Source organism: Hemicordylus capensis, chromosome 1 (assembly GCF_027244095.1).
Source record: "Hemicordylus capensis ecotype Gifberg chromosome 1, rHemCap1.1.pri, whole genome shotgun sequence".
Lineage (NCBI taxonomy): Eukaryota > Metazoa > Chordata > Lepidosauria > Squamata > Cordylidae > Hemicordylus > Hemicordylus capensis.
Genome location: NC_069657.1, coordinates 439,348,915 through 439,366,183, shown reverse-complemented (window position 1 = coordinate 439,366,183; position 17,269 = coordinate 439,348,915). Strand labels below are relative to the sequence as shown.

At 45.3% G+C, this 17,269-nt stretch overlaps 1 protein-coding gene across 27 annotated transcripts in view; it reads left to right on the top strand.

The window, feature by feature from the left end:
• The window catches only part of NRXN1 (neurexin 1), a 1,475,796-nt gene that overhangs the window by 296,043 nt on the left and 1,162,484 nt on the right, over nt 1–17,269 (top strand). For 16 of the 27 annotated variants that reach the window (XM_053244359.1, XM_053244582.1, XM_053244300.1 and 13 more), the window contains one exon: nt 13,398–13,442. The exons of the other annotated variants lie outside the window; for them this stretch is intronic. In XM_053244359.1, coding sequence (XP_053100334.1) covers nt 13,398–13,442 — 45 coding nt within the window. The remainder of the gene's footprint in view (nt 1–13,397; nt 13,443–17,269) is intronic. 27 annotated transcript variants of the gene reach the window in all.

The window sequence follows — 17,269 nt, the reverse complement described above, 5'->3', positions numbered from 1 at the left end:
GGGGAGGTTGCTGAAGGGCTTGATAAAGAAGAGCCTGAGAGCTTTACTTTTCAACTCCAACTCAGTTATAAGGGTTGTGTTGTAGTGCACATTGATTAAAAATCTCGGAGAATGCCTGATGTTATATTAACACTGATGAAGCCCTTGCTGGCTAGATTTTGCATGCTGTTGCCATGGCAATCCCACTACAGAGTGACCCAAATTAATTTTCCACCAGCCAAACTTAGCGCCTTGACAGTTTATCGTCTTGTTTTCTGGATAAGGAGGCTGGAATTTACAGAAGCACAACAAAGAAGACATAATAATAATGCACCTTTTGATGGAGAGATATACTTTTTAATTTTGAGTGTTTTAAAAAGAAGTGTGCATTGGGCTTTCTTTAAATGTATGAAGGTTCTCCCCCACCACTTTATTCTTGACTGTAATGACTGACTTTCTTTTGATCAAATGAATATAAACACCTAAAGGGAGGGACACACCATTAAATCACACTGAGCTGCTTTTTTTTTTTTTTTTTGGTCCTGTATGGAAGCGTTTCAATTAATAATTAGGAAATGAAGAAATGGGAGCTTTCATACCTGCCCTGTTGCCTGGATAATTATAGGAGACAATACAAAAGTGGCCATATGAACACTGAGCTTTCAACGACCCTGTAATTTTTAGAGAATGCATACCTGTGGTTTTGTGAATGAGCAAGCCTTTATGGTGCTTAAGAAATAAGGTCAAAGTTTTCCCAGCAAATTGCATAGCCAGTTAAACAACTGCAGTTCACCAAGGAGAAGGGAAAAGACTTGAGCACATGGGTCTCCTGCTTTCATCTCCATTCACAATCCCGTAGCCCAACATTCTGCATTCCAGAGCCCTTCAGGCAGCCCACAACAAGAAGCCATAAAAGAATATCATAAAAATAACAAAGCATACATAGAACACATCATAACACCCAGTAAAAACACAATCAGAAGTAAAAATGTAATAAAAATGCAAACAGCAGCAGGGATCCCAAATTAAACTGCTGCATAAATCCCCAAAGCTGAGATAGAAGTAGGTTATTATAAGCCTTCTAAAGCCACCTACAGAATTGGTCTGGCTGACTGCTCTGCAAAAACAATTGCACAGGAAAGGTGCACCATGGAAAAGGCCCAGAGCCTTGATGATGTCACTCTAGTCTGGTAACTGCTGTAATCTGGTATCTAGTCTGGTAGCTGCAGGAGACCTGCTTGCCTCTTTTTAAGGGCATCCCCCACCCTGCCCCGAAATGTTTTGGCTGCAGGGAGCTAAATCATTTTGGCACCTCTTCAAAGAGGTGTTGAAATGATTCAGGCACATCCCTAATAGTGACTCAGCTATCAGGACTTCCCTCCTTTGTTTCTTGCCTCTGCCATGAACTCACATAGGAAAACTGCTCCATCTTCAATCTTAGCTTCAGCTCCCCGAGTGGAATATGGAGATTCTAAGACTGACTGACTGACTGACAGAGCTAGCATGTGTTGGTGCAGTGTCAAGAGAGCAGCCCAACAGAACTTCCGAACTACGCCGGTGCAGTGGAGAAGCAGCAATTTTTGATGCTTTCACCATCCATAGGAAGCCCTCTGTGCCACTCAAAAGTATGACCCTGAGGATTGCACAGCTCTTGGGGACATATTTTTAATTGATGCACACAACTTCCTGGGCAAGCAGAGGGAGTAAAAAATGACTGCTTCTTCACAGCATTGGTGTTGTTTGCTGGGAAATGCTGTTGGGTTGCTCTCTCACTGCACCGATACATGCTTGTTCTGTATGTCAGCCAGTTACTTTATAGGGTTTTTAGAAGTATTACAACAAAATAACTCATGGCCATGGTTGTGCTTAATGAGAGAGTGTTTGCATCTTAGAAACAATAGCTGTTTTTTCAAGTGTTTTCCCAGGATGAAGAACTGTTGCTTGAAATGCATTGGGATCTCTATTTTTGCATCACTGGATGCTTTTTTACTTTTGTTCATATTATTATTACCCTAAAGAGGTACTGTATATACATTTTCAGCTGGAACTTTGGGAGGGAGGAACAATAGATACCTTGCAGAAAGATACTTATTGTGGGCACACAAGGAGTGGAACAGAAATCTTTCCAAAGTGAAATTCAAAGATGAATTTCAGAGCTCCTCCCAAAAAGAAAGATCGGGGTTTTTTTCCCCCAGACAGTTTATTTACATCTCTTCTATTTGCGTAAGAACAGTGATAACTTCATGATCAAGCAAGATTATTGGGGAATTGTAGAAAATGGACATATAATGACACTATTCTTACGTGCAGTGGGAACTGGGCTGGAACTGGGCCTCCCAGGGAGTGCTTCCTGCTTGTGTGCGGGGAGAGTGGGTCAAGCCCGCTCTCCCTGCAAACCCCATTCAGGTTTTCCACACTGGTCAAGTGGAGAGCCTTAGTGGGGGATTCCAGAATACAGTAGGAATCACAAGCATCGGGAATTGGGGCTCTAGTTCAGTGGTAGAGCATCTGCTTTGCATGCAGAAGGTCCCTAAGTTCAATCTCTGGCATCTCCAGATAGAGCTGGGAAAGACACCTGCCTGAAACCTTGAAGAGGTGCTACTTCCAAATGAATCACAACGATCTATTAGCAATATCAGTTGCTTCTGTATTGATGAAGAAACCTCTTAAAGACTCTTGCATATGCTTGAGATTATTCATGCCATTTTGTTCTTTCTGTCTGGTTTTATGCTAAAAATGGAGGTGATCTTTAACCATATTAAGGTTGGCAGGGAGAGAAGTAATGAGATTTCTTGCAAATGACACCTGAGGATAGCTTATCTGTGATTACTGAAATAGCTGAGAAATTTAAGTAATTGCTGTCAGCACTGATGGATAAACTTGAGTATTTTGAAACTGAACACCGATGTTAAAATAGGTCTTCACTGTGCTATCCTGCTTATGCTTGGTTTGCTGACTATCTTTCTTTGATTTGATTTTAAGCTTTCCGGCTACCGGCCTAGCTTTACAAGTTCTTTAGCTTGGGGCCAAAGTGAATTTGTCAATTAAACATGTCATTTGGCCCTATGTGTTTTGCTCTATTAAAAAATGTGCATAGCAGGCATGGACCCCTCAGTCTGGATTTGGAACACAGTGTTGGGAGAGGTTAAGCTTTAATCTCCCCCCGCCGCCGTGGTTCCAGACTGGACTGGGGAGGAGAGCTGGTCTTGTGGTTCTGAGCATAAATTGTCCTCTTTGCTAAGCAGGGTTTTCATAGCTGCTTCCTTACGTAGATTTAACTAAGAGTTTATTCAGCAACAACTCCTTTTTCTCCTTCTCCTTTCCCTCCCTTTTCCTCTCTGACTCCATCCCCCACACTCTCTACAGGATCGCCATTGGGACAAACTTCTAAACGACAAAACATAAAAGATTACTGGATACAACGCAACCAAGATCCACCTTGGTTTGCATTTGAACAAGAGATTACATGTGAGCGCTGTCAGAGAGCCCTTAGTGGATGGAGCCATAGCTCAATGGAAGAGCATCTGCATGCTTGCATGCAGAAGGTCCGACATTCACTCTCTGGCAGCATCTCCAGGTTGTGCTGAGAGAGACTCCTGCCTGAAACCTTGGAGAGGTGCTGCCGTTCAGTGTAGACAGTGCTGAGCTAGATGGACCAATGACATAAGGCAGCTTCCTGTGTTCCTAAAAGGGCCCCCTGTGGCTGCTAGGGGAGCAGCTTTTGTCAACGCATAGCAAATAGCAGCTGCAGGCAGGGGCCTTTCATCTGGCCATAGTGAGGTGCTTGCCTCAAATGTCAGATCATTGGGGCTGTGTGGCATGATGCCCCTTGCTGCTGCCATTGGAGCAGATCTTTTGGATGATCTGTCCCTTGCAAGCTTCTCTCCGTGAGGTGAGAAGAGAAGACTGCTGGCAACTGCCTTTCTCACAAACATTGCATTCTGCTGTCAGGGCTGTCTAGTGCTCAGGCAGACAAAGCACAGCACAAATTGAACTTCTGGCATAAAGGTGTTCAGCAATTAAAAATGTAAATGAATTGCTTTCTTCCCCTTGCCATGCACTAATGTCTTTATAGCCCATATACCTATTTCTAGAAAGCCTCATAAACATACTGTCAGCATTGAAATGTTAATAATGTCAAAAGAAGACAGATTACTTAGCATGAAGGAAGTGGTCTCAATTATGACCTTTTCAAAAGCTTATCTTGATACGGAGAGGTGCAATGCCTTTCACTGGAGCCTTCACAGAAGTTTATACAAAGGATTTCAAGGATTTACCACTGCAATTAAAATATTGGAGGTTAGCTGGCTTTTGAGCGGTCCTGAGAATAGCCTCTATATGTGTGCATAGCTCTTTTTTAAAAACTCCAGCTGAAACTCAGTTGTTGTTGTCCTCGAGGATTCTAACACACATACACAGTCAGGGAGGCTTGTGAATCATCACTAGAAGCAGTTAGTGAAGCAGCTGCTCTATTTAAGATTTCAGTGGAGGAGAATGTTGGAGATAGGGAGGCCATCATCCTCTGCTTCTGCGGATATAGTTCTGGGATAACATGTCCACCCGCAGCCCCAAAAGACTCTCTTCCACCACTTCATGCCGAGCCTAGGGGCTGCAGAAGGCATTCTGGATCTGATGGAGTGCACTCTTGCATAACAGAGCAATTGATTGATTGATTAACTGTCCTGTCCATAAATATGTCATGCCCGACTAGAATGGCCCTGTGGGTCCCATCCAGGAACCAGAAATCTATTGGAGGGGGAGGAATGGCGGAATGAATCTAGACCCTTGCTACTCCTTTTGAACCACAATTCAGTTTTCATCGTGGACTATGCACTCACAACCCCAATGCACATGGCATAACTCCTCATAGCCTTCACATGGGATTCCTTGCTGAACTAGGGGTGAATGCACAGAAACTTATCTATATATCCCTTGCTGGATCAGGGTGCAAGTGTTTTCTAGGATTGCTCAGTGTGTGAACTAAGATTGCCTCTTGACTTGCAACTTCAAAGATCAGAGAGAATAAATAAGCCGTGGTTGAGCCAAAATGAATCCTTTATCACCTCTGTAGACACAGTACCTCAGAAGTACTTTGTGAAGGAATGAGGCCTGAACCTCCTCTTTTTGTATACTAGATTTATGTAGAGTCATCCCTTGCCAACTGTGAGGGTTATGTCCCGGCAAAACCTCGCAGTTTGCCAAATCACGGTTGGCAAGCAAAATAAATGAATGGGAATGAGGGGGTTAGGGAAACTACAGTCAAAGAAGGTTGGAAACAAATCACTTTTAAAAGGTTGGAAATCACTAAAAAGAAATTAACTAGAAATCTCCAGGAATTACAGTAATCCTTCCCCTCTCCCTCCCTAACCCCCCAGCAGTAGCAGCAGGAGGAGGTGGAGAGAAAACAGCAAATGGGGAGGAATGTTGCTGCCTTGGCATCCACCAGGCGGGGGAGAAACTCAGTATCGCAGTGGGGGGAGAAACTCGGCGCAGAGGAGACACTCCCCCCCCGGGTCTCTCTCACCTCTGCTTCTGCTTCTCAGCACTTCTCTGCACCTCAATGCTTCTGGGGAGGGGGAGCAACTATGTGCCTCTGATTCTTGGTGTGTCTCGGCACCGGGGAGGGGGAGAAACTCAGTGCCTCATCGGCGGTGGAGAGGGAGAGAAAGGAGAAATGCCTCTTCCCCAGCTCCGGACTGTAAGGTGGGGAAGAGAGAAACAGTGGTTGCAGGAGGAAAGAAGTGAAGGAGCAAGTGGTGAGAAACGCTGCTATGGTACATGCCAGGTGGTGGTGGTGGTGGGGGACAGGGAAGATAAATGCCTCCGCCCCAGCTCCAGAGTGTGGGGTGTGGAGGAGAGAAACAGAGGCTCCAGGAGGAAAGGACGCAATGGAACATCAAGTGGTGAGAAACATTGCTGCCTCCGCATGTGCTGGGAAGGGGGGAGAGAAGAATTGTACTGGTTTAATTTTGGAGGGGAGAGGGGGTTTGGTTTGATTGGGCATGTTTCTCAAAAAATAGAATGAACTTGAGTTGTTTTTATTGGTTTGGAAATATTTGAAGGGGGAAAGATAATATAAGGAGGCTGCCTTCAGCAGAGTTGTAGTGGAAAAGTCTAAGAGAGTTCAAGTGAAATAGTTCAAGGTGTGCAAGTTGCTGATACAGTTGGAGAGAATCAGAGCTGATGCTGGAAAGAGGGCTGAGAAATCACTGGGAGAGTTGTGACTCTCTGGAGGACTGAATCACTCCAAAGCAGCTGAAGGAACATTCTGGGACTGAACCCCCAGAACTGGGAAGGAAGGTCCCAGTATTAGTGCAAGATAGATTGGATGCATTTTTCTCATATCTTCTTTATCTCTCTCTCTCTCTCTTCTCTTTTAGGCATACCCGTCGCTAATCCCATGTGTGGCAGCTCTCGCAAGAGTTCGCGAGCAGCTAGCAACAGGGATGGGCGGGAGGGAAGAAAATGGTGGTGGCAGCAGGCTGGCCAGCGGGGAAACAAAACAGCAGGGAATGGTGGTGGCGGCGGCAGCCAACCAACTGCATGGCCAGCAGGCGGGAAGAGGGAGGGAGGAATGGCGAGTGGGCAGAAAACGATGGTGGCAGTGGGCTGGCGGGGGAAGCACAGGCAAAATGGTAGCGGAGGCTGGCAGGCGGGAACGGGCAGGGACGAAGATGGTAATTTTATTTTTTATTATTTTTTACTATTTTAAAGCAAAGTTTTGTTGTTTTTAAGTAAAATATTTGTAGCTTCTGTCTGTTTCCCCACCTCACATTTAGAAACCTTTCCACCCTATCTAACTTTGAATGAGACAGAGGTCTGGAAGGCTGTTTTAGTTACGGATGTGCATGATGGTAGCCACAGGTGGGGCAGGGGTCAGTTTGTTTTAAAAGCAGGTTAGCAGGACCTTACCTGCTCCTCTGCTGCCCCACCTTTTCCCCAGGCATGGCGCTTGCTGTTCAAAAGGCCACATGCAGCTGCAGGGAGCAGCCCTGCAGCCATGCACAGCCACACCCAGAAAAGTGGTGGGGCATCAGAGGAGCAGGCAAGGTCCTGCTTACCTGCTTTTTAAACAAACTGACCCCCCACCCTGCTGAACCAGTTTGGCATTTCCCTGAGGAAGTGTTGAACTGGTTCGGGCACTTCCCTAGTTTTACTAGACACATCCAGGAAAAAAAATACAAAAGTGTACTTAGTGGCAGCAGTGAAGCTGCAGATCATGGGGCTGGTTGTGACTGGGCCATGACACATGGTGGCTAGGGATGTACACCAACCTGTTCAGAGGCCCTTTTATGGGCCTCCGAATAGGTTCAAACGACTGGTGGTTCGGCCGGTTCAAAGGCGGGGAGATACTTTTAAGGATGGGGGGCAGTGTTCTTAGTCCTCCTTCCGCATTTCACCCACCAGCACTACACTTTTAAAGGGTTTGGCAGAGCAGCAGCGTACCTCCCCGCTGCCCCATTGACTCATCAGACTAGAAGTGACAAGAAGTAACCGGCGTGCATGCTCACATGCCCAATGGGCACACGCGTGTCGGGTGCTTCCTGTCACTTCTGGTCCGACGATGGCACCCCTCCGGAACCTTTTAAAGTGTAGCACCAGCAGAGGAAACATGGTGGGAGGGGTAAGAGCATCATCCCCCACCCTTAAAGGTATCCCCCCTTGCCTTCGAGCTGCCCAACACCAGTTCTGTGCACATCCCTAGTGGTGGCAGCATGGTGGGATCTGTGATACACTGCCAGGGTAAACTTGATTTAGGGCTGGGTATGTTTCCAACATCTTCTGTAATGAATCCAGATGCAAAGACTTCAGCTTCTCTGCAATTTCACAGGCATTTCTCAGTGCTCCCTTTTCAGTCTTAACATCTAGCATCTTTATCATGTACACAAAGGAACAGTTTTGTCTTAACTTTAATGTCAGTCTCTCGTGGAATTCACCAAGGTTGTCAAAGGTCAGCTACTGAGCTGAATGCCTTTTCCCTTGCAGTTAGAATTTTACATTATTGATGCCCAGGGTGGCACATTGTCAGTGTTCACAAATAATGGATAATTTAGAGGCCCCTGAGATACAGAAGGAGCATAGGAGTTGCCACTTCCAAGTCTTTGTTATAGGAGGATTGTAGGAGTTCAAGTAATAGGGCTAGTTCTCACAATCCAGCCATCATAGTTATGCTGCCAAATGTTGAGTGGTTGAGCTCTCTGGCATCTCCAAGATAGAGCTGAGAGAAACTCCTGCCTGTGACCTTGGAGAAGCCACTGCCAGTCTATGTAGACATTGCTGAGCTAGATGGACCAATGGTCTGACTCAATATAAGGCAGCTTCCTATGTTCCTATGAAGAGAAAACACAGGCTCTCCCAGTTCCTGTTTGTCTGCAAGATGAAATGGATTGGCAAGTGTGTGAAAGGGATCCATCATGGTTGCTTAGCATGGGCAACTGACACTGGCAATCTTAGATTTGGAGTAGGGTGGTTGATGTTGGTTGCTTACACTGAGCAACCACAATGGGTCCCTCACACATGATCACTTCCAGGTCGGTTTCACCTCACAGACAACGCGGAATTGGAGTATGCATGCTTTATCCTCTCTCTGCCACCCAGCATTCAGTGGCATAACAATGATTGCTGGATCATGAGAACCAGTCCATAGTTTCATAGTTTCAAGGAGGTGCATATTCATTTATTTCTGGCAAGCCTACTGAATATCCAGATTGGTCTCAGAGCACACAGTGTAATCTAAACCGGACCTCGGCTTGTCACTGTCTTGAATGTAAGTCCTAATAGAACAGACCAGCTGTCACATGCCAGATGTTTTCAGGAAACCAATAAGTAGCCTTCCTCCACTGGTATCCTCCCCAGCCCCACTCAACCCACCCTTGTTACTAAGAGTATGTTGCCTCTGAATCTAGTGATTCCATTTAGGTATCATGGCTGTTAGCTGTTGATAAGCCTATTTCCATTAATTTGCCTAATTCCCTGTGGTAGCTATCATTGTATCTTATAGCAGCCAGTTCCATTAGTTAATTGTACCTCATGCAAAGAAGTACTTTCTTCTTATAGCCCTAAGAAGCTATAGCTGCAATATGCAAGCACTTCCTTGTTATAACTATAACATGCCTTTTCTGAATGTTTAAATAAGCTCTGAGTGGACCAGAGGTGGAGATCAGATGGGCCATGTAAATGGTACAAAAGTTTAAGATGGTAGTCATTACCCAAGAAACACACTGCATGAGTCCCAGGTCAGTATTCCTTACAGGGCATGAACACTGGTGCCCATGCTGCTGGATGTAGACACAAGCTAAATAAGCTACAGCATAGGGCTTCACCTTATGAGGAGCCTCTGAATACCAAAAAACGACTGAATTTCAAGTTGTACATAATTGGTTGAAAAAATAAAGGAGGGGAAAGACTCTCAGATTGACATTATCATTCTGATATGACACAAATATATTTACAGGTTTATGCCTGCACACATTATTTATCATATTGAGTTTATATATCTGGGCAGAAATAAGTGTAAGTTCTATCAAAACTTTTTTAGGCCAGGGTCCGATTTAGACCAGTGCTTGCCACCGTGGTTACAGGTAGTGTTCTCCTCTTCAGACGAACAGTGCTGTAACCATAAGCAGTGAGGTGAAGGAGCGCGAGTCACATGCCAAGGCGAGGCTTCTGGCCCTTTTGTAATGCTGTGGGGCCTTTTACGTTTGACATAGGTTAGGGCCTCAGCATGCCGTAATCCAACTGTGGCTGCCCATCAAGTAGACCCTGTGATTATGCTCAGGCCCCCCCATCTCAGCCACCTAGCAGTGATTATATATGCGTGCTAGCTATTGGCACATCTCATATATCCCTCACAAAAATTATCATGCTTCTACCTTACTGTGGTGAGAGCATAATTGGGGGTGAGGCTGAGAGAGCATTGCTTTTTTTATCACGTTAACACCGAAACAGCAAACTTGCAGGAGTATGAAGGAAGGGAGAGATAGTTTAGTCACTGGAGGGGAAAAAATGGCTAGTTTAGCAGGCTCCCTCTGGCTACGGATTTTTATTTCTCCACTTGACTGAGCTTGTCTCTGGGAAGTATGTTGCTTTCATTATAGTTAATGCATGAGATTGGAGCCACTTCATCTCTTTTTGATTTGTTTCAGTAAGTGAAATCAAGAAAATATGGACTAAATTTCTAATAAAATCATCTCACTGCCACTCGCGGCATGTAACATATGTGGGCCTGACTTCCTATGAGGAAGAATGAGTTTATTTATTATGGTGAAGGGTAATTTTTTTCTTTCTTTCTTCGACACCTACAACAGATTCTTTTTAAATTATATTTTATTGCATATAAACAGGGACATGGAAAAAGAAAGGAAAAGGGAGAACTGTAAAATCAATTTAAGAAGAGAGATTGGAGGATTATATAAGAAAATAAATAGAATATCAGTGGAATGAGCTAAAGAACTTATGGTTGCAGTACCCTTTGGTGTAAAAATCAGTTTATACTATGATATGTTCAGACCAAAATTGCAGAAGAGACTGTTGAGTAGAGGCAAATTTATGGACAAGAGGTCTGTCAGAGGCTATTGATCCTGATAGTTATGGAGAACCTCCAGATTCAGAGTTAGAATGTCACTGAATTCCAGTTCCTGTAGAGCAGGGTTTCTCAACGTGTGGGTCCCCAGATGTTATTGGACTTCAACTCCCATAATCCCCAGCCCCAGTGGCCTTTGGTTGGGAATTATGGGAGTTGAAGTCCAATTACATCTGGGGACCCACATGTTGAGAATCCCTGCTGTAGAGTAACAATTTGAGAGTGTGATTGCTTTCAAATCCTCCTTGTGGACTTCCCAGAGGCCCCTGGTTGGCCCCTGTGGAAAGCAGGATAATGAACCAGAAGGGACTTGGTTTTATCCAGTAGTAATGTGCACGGAACCACAGAGACACAGTTCGATGCCGGCGGGGGTCTCCCTTTAAGGGCGGGATGGTTGCACTTACCCCTCCCGCCACTTTCCCCCTGCCAGCGCTCCATTTTTATAAAAAGTTTTCAGGGCAGCAGTGTTCCTCCCTGCTGCCCCTGTCCCCGTTGTTGCCCAGAAATACAGGACGTATGGGTTATGTGTGTGTCTGCCACCGTGTGCGCGCCCGCCCGCCCACCGCACATGTAACACATTGCATGTGTGATGTATGCATGCAACGTGTGATATGTGTGGCAGGTGCGGGTGCGTGGCGGCGACCACACGCACAGCCCGTACTTCCTGTATTTCCGGGCAACAACGAGGCAGGGGCAGCAGGGAGGAATGCTGCCATCCCGGAAACTTTTTATAAAAATGGAGCGCTGGCGGGGGGAAAGTGGCGGGAGGTTTAAGTGCAACCCCCCCGGCCTTAAAGGGATACCCCCACTGGCGTCGAACTTTGAACTGGCACCAGCACGAACCGGTTTGCAGGCCTCTTGCATAGCCTTCGGACCGGTTCATGCACATCCCTATTATCCAGCAGGACTCCTTCTATGTCCTTTGAAATTTTCCATTTGCATGCAATATCTAATGAGCAGGTATGCATCTGTAATTGAACAAGGTGGGATAAATGTCCATGGGCCCCTGAGGGAGGGCCCCCCACTGTTTCGGCAACAGCTTCATATTCTCTTCTGAATGGGAAGTGAGTGATATTGTTTGCATGGGCGTGAGAGGGAGGACATGCATAGAATGCTTTGTATTTTACCACATTCTTACAGTTCTTCTGCAGCAAAGATGCAAAGTGGGGAGGGGGCAGGTACTCACCTTGTCCCAGGGCCCACTCTAATCTTGCTGCACCCCTAATATGTCAGCTTTTCTATCAGAAGTTCAGAACAAGAAACCATAACCTATGATAGCAAGTGTTTAAAGTAAAAGCCCCCCTTGCTATTTCCATATAGCCAGAAAGAATAAGAGTAATTTACCAGATATTTACATACCTCTGAAGCTAACTTTTTGGAGCTGAGATATGAACTTAAAATATTAAATCCTAGATATTAAATTTTCTGTTTACAAAGAGGTTGGGATGGTGGGTTTTGGTGGCCTCCGGGTCCCCAGAATGCCCCGTGTGATTGTGTGGGGCATTCTGGGCAGCCTACCGATGCTTGGAGGCTTGTTGCAGCCTCCCTGTCGGGGTGTTACTCGTGAGTCGCTAAGTGGCGGGCTACCCAAGAGGGTTGGCCATCATGCCACCACTGGCAGCTGCACAGTTCCTGGCAGTTCTCATGCGGAGTGGAAACTGGGCTAAGGGAGCCCAGCTGGGTTTCCAGTGCATGTGAGAATAGCCTCATTTTCTGTATACACTGCAGGTTTTTCTGTTGGGAAAGTGGGGATATTTTGTCTAAAGATGTACCAATCTATGCAAGTTTATTTTTTGACTCAGCACAGCTCCATCTCTTTTTAATCATTTGAACAGTTTAGGAATCACTTTTTTAGAATGTATTAATATGAGGGCTGTATTTTCTGGAAATATATTTATGGTGTGGGTGTGACCATCAATTGTAAGATCTTAATTACAGAGCCTGGATTGATCTTGCCATAGACTCGACAGAGGTGGCAAATAACAGGCAACTCTGACCCTTCTTAATGAATGCAAGTCATATGATGTTGTATGCATAGTAAAGACAATGGATGCAATGGAGCTTAGATTGGATTCATATTTCAGAGCAGAGTAAAAAAAAATTTTTAAAAAGGTCATTCCAGTTTATTGATGGCCTTGTGGGTATCCAAGGATAGAATGGTCATAAGAACATAGGAAGCTGCCATATACTGAGTCAGACCATTGGTCCATCTATCTACATAGACTGGCAGCAGCAGCTTCTCCAAGGTTGCAGGCAAGAGTCTCTCTCAACCCTGTCTTGGAGATGCCAAGGAGGGAGCTTGAAACCTTCTGCTCTTCCCAGAGTGGCTCCATCCCCTGAGGGGAATATCCTACAGGGCTCACGCTTCTAATCTCCTATTCATATACAACCAGGGCAGACCCTGCTTAGCTAAAGGGACAAGTCATGCTTGCTACCACAAGACAACAGAGGATTCAGTTACATTACTAACAACAGCCATTGGAGGAATGCTGTGCTGGGTTTAGCTAGAGTTGATTAGGGCCAGGTGCTTCCCTCCTGATAAATGTAAGTGAAACACTTAGAGAGCTGCCTCTTAGCTCAGTTAGCCGGGTTAACTGCTAACCAGAGGGTCTTAATCCTATAATAAGGATTAGGCACTAGTATGAGCCCTGCTGAATGCCATCTCTTTGGGATCAACCCCACTCTTAAGTATATTGCTGAAGAGAGATGTTAGATGTGAATGAGTCCTTAATTGCTTATTGAATTCTCTAGCAAAGCCATCTAGGCCTGGGGCTTTATGATTTTATTTTAGCTTAATTATTTGTTTGATTTCATTTTCTGTTATCTCTTGATTTAGAAATTGCTGCTTTTTTTGCAAAGCCTGAACCCCGACCCTATCCAGGTAAGCATGAATGTATGTTTATTTGAAACAGTCTTTGGTATATGTAAGAGTCCACAGATCAAACTGCCGCACTTGGCAGCAAGAGTGATAAGCCCCACCCAACATTGCATCCCTTAAATGCACCAAACTTTGTTTCCCCACCTCTTCCCTTCCTGTCACAGTACTGGGCTTGTGACTTTTCTCTGGGACTGGTCTGAATGGATTTCATGTTCACAGCCTGCTTTGGAGGCTGCAGGGGACGGATGCAATTCAGTGGTCCTTCTGCCAAATGTGTGGATCTTACCTGTGGCATCAGGAGGGATCTTGGGGGTGGATAACAGCCACAGCAGCTGGGAGGAGGCTTGCTGCCACCACTGCAAAAATGGCAGAAGAGAGAAGTGCACTCCAAAAGTGGTGAAAAGAGAAGGCAAGCAAAGTTTGAGCTGAAAGTTCTCAAGGGAGAATGTTTGCTTCAGCTAATGAGCCATTGCCTTCCTTTCCTGCACAACTAGTATTCAGTGTGCAGCTTCTCTCTGTCTACCATTACACCTTCCAGCCCTGCCAATCACAGGGAACTACACTCTGGGCATCTTGAGGTAGCAAGCATGACTTGTCCCCTTAGCTAAGCAGGGTCTGCCCTGGTTGTGTATTAAAAGGAGACTAGTCACCTTAAATAGCGCAGCAGGGAAATGCTTTAACAAGCAGAAGGTTGCTGGTTCGAATCCCCACTGGTACTATATCGGGCAGCAATGATATAGGAAGATTTGGAAAGACAACATTTCATACTGCACGGGAGGAGGCAATGGTAAACCCCTCCTATATTCTACCAAAGAAAACCACAGGGCTCTGTGGGCAACAGGAGTCGAAATGGACTTGATGGCACACTTTGCCTTTAGAAGTGTGAGCACTGTAAGATATTCCCCACAGGGGATGGAGCCACTCTGGGAAGAGCATCTACGTTCCAAGTTCCTTCCCTGGCATCTCCAAGATAGGGCTGAGAGAGATTCCTGCCAGCAACCTTGGAGAAGCCGCTGCTAGTCTGTGTAAACAATACTGAGCAAGATGGAACTATGGTCTGACTCAGTATATGGCAGTTTCCTATATTCCTATGTTCCTATGAAGCAGCAGGGGAGCAGGAAGCTCCATGCTTAGGTGGAGCACATTCTGTGACACTGCAGTTCAGGGTTCTGTGACACAGATGCTCCCCTTCCCTTGGATAATTCCAAAGATGGTGGATAATTCCTGATTTTTATGCTACACTTTCAACGTTTTGTTTTCAATGTTCAGCATAACTCATGGAATTCAAATTCAGTTGCCCATGGAATTCAAACATTTCTTGCTGATGCTTTTGGTGTTCCATCTGTTTGTGCTGTTGGCTATTATTATATGTATTGTTTGTTCCTAGCCAGTGTAGATTTTGAATAATTGTCAATGGCTTAACGTTTCCAAGTTTTTAAAATGAGTGGTTTAGAGAAGCAAACCTCTTATGGATCTTGCCACTATCAAGTGATTCCTGTTCTTGCCCACCCACACCATGGACTCTGCATTCTGTTGTAGCCTGCTCTAAGAACAAGCTGCACAGGATCCCGCGTGTCCATCTGAGTTAACTAGTCTGGATGCTGCTAGGGATACGCATGGAACCAGTGGGGGGCATACCTTTAAGGGCACAGGAGGGTGCCCTTACCCTTCCTGCCGTGTTTCCCCCACCGGCGCTCCATTTAAAAAGTGTCAGTTGGGGCAGCAGCATACCTCCCTGCTGCCCTATGTCTTCTTCAGCCGGAAGTAACAGGAAGCACCCAGCGCACATGCGCACACTGGGCATGCCTGGTATGTGCATGCATGCTGGGTACTTCGGCAGGGCAGTATGCAGCTGCCCTGATGGACACTTTTAAAATGGAGCGCCGGTGGCGGAAACGCAGTGGGAGGGGTAAGCGTACCCTCCCCTGCCCTTAAAGGTATGCCCCGTACCTTCAAACTGGCAGAAAAGCCGGTTGTTCAAACCAGTTCGTGCACATCCCTAGATCCTGCCCATTGTGTGTATTTTCCAGGTAGTGGGGATTGGTTGTGCTTTATAGGCTTGCATAGTGCTTTCACTGGGATATAGCCAGAGGTGGCAACTGTTTTATCAGTCCTGTGTTAGACTCAACAATCACCTGGGATCAATTGGGTGAAGTAAAAAGAAAATCACTGTAAGAATATGAGGAAGCTCTTCTCACGTCCAGTGAGAAGAGCTTCTGGTGGGTTTGTGGGGAGAGGGGGCTTAGTCCACTCTCCCCGCAGCCAATCAATTGTGTAGCCCTGGACAGCCGGATCAGCCGCCCACACAACTGCTAAGGCTCCGTCATGGAGCCAGTGGGGGCTGTGTGGATTAGGGGCTGCACAGACCCTGGAAGTCCCAGGATGCCCTGCACAAGCATGTGGGGCATTCTGGGAGGACCCCCGATACTGGGAGGCTGCTTGTAGCCTCCTGGGTGGGGGTCTACTCATGTGTCGCCATGCACCGCAGCAGCACACGAGCAGGAAAACGAGGTTAATGGAGCACCCGTTCTGTTAACCTCGTTTAAAGGGAAGGTGCTTTAGGCAGGCTAGCTGCCTTGCGAGCACCGGGCTCGCCCGTGAGCCCGGTGGTTCCCATGACCACTGGAAAGCGGGCTAAGGGAGCTTAGCCTGCTTTCTCATGATCGTGGGAACAGCCTTGAGGTCATTCACAAAATCTAGAATGGTGTTTTACCCGGGTTTGGGAGCTGTGTGTGTTCCCAGTTTCAGGTTATGTGGAAGCAAGGTTGGAGAAAAACCTGGTTAGCTTTTCTTCCCACCTTGTTTCCACTGGAATTTGGGTGTACACACAGCTCCCAAACCCAGGTAGAACACCATTTTTGATTGTGTGAATGATTTCTATGTGTTGTGGCAAGTTAAGTTATGCTAGTAATCTCTTCTAACATCATTGCAGCTGCACCAAACTTCTAGCGGGCCATATTTACTGAAAATGAGGCCTGCAAGCAGAGAATTTGATTTTAAGAAACATCATCACCCTTATCTTATGAGGGGTTCAAATACAATATTAAGATATTTTCTTTAAAATATTTTTCTTTTCTTTTTTGCTTTCAATATATCTTCATAATGTTCCAGTTTTATATACAATTTAAAAGTTTAACTTATAAAGGGGGGGGGGACCCAATTCTATATAGGCATGAAAATATATCTAACCAATATTTGAAATATTTCTCATACTTTTAATTGATTGTATTATTCAGAACGACTCTGTAAAATTGATATTTGTCCTGATTGGGGAGCAATAAATGGATCCAAGAATGGACAGTCTCTCTCTATTTTTTCCCTTTACAAACTTGATGATCTTTTAGGTTTCACATAACTGCTTCAGATACAAAATACAACGGTCTAAAGGTGATTAGTGCCCCAACATGAGACTTCAAAGAAACTGAGCTGTATAATGATTCTAAGCTATAACTGCATTAACAATTTATCACCCTAATTTTTTATGATGCATTTCTTGAAGAAGAACAAGGTCAAGTTTCTTTTGTTTATCAATTTTGGGTTGTTGTTGTTTTACCATGTTTTCCAGACCACATAACAAGTAATAAATTTTGAAGTCACTGAAAGGCCTGCTCCTCATTTTGGAATGAGTAATAGACTTAAAGTTCTCTTCGATCTATGAGCCTTAGTTTCTTTTGCAGCATAACAATTAAAAAGCAAATGGAGTGAATGATCAGAACAGAAACCCATCTGGCAGGCTTTCTCATGTGAGAAGATTCTAAATCTGAGTTTGGAGAGCAAGAGAGTGTAAAATTAGCTAGTCAAGTTTCCCTTCAAACCTACACCAGAACTTA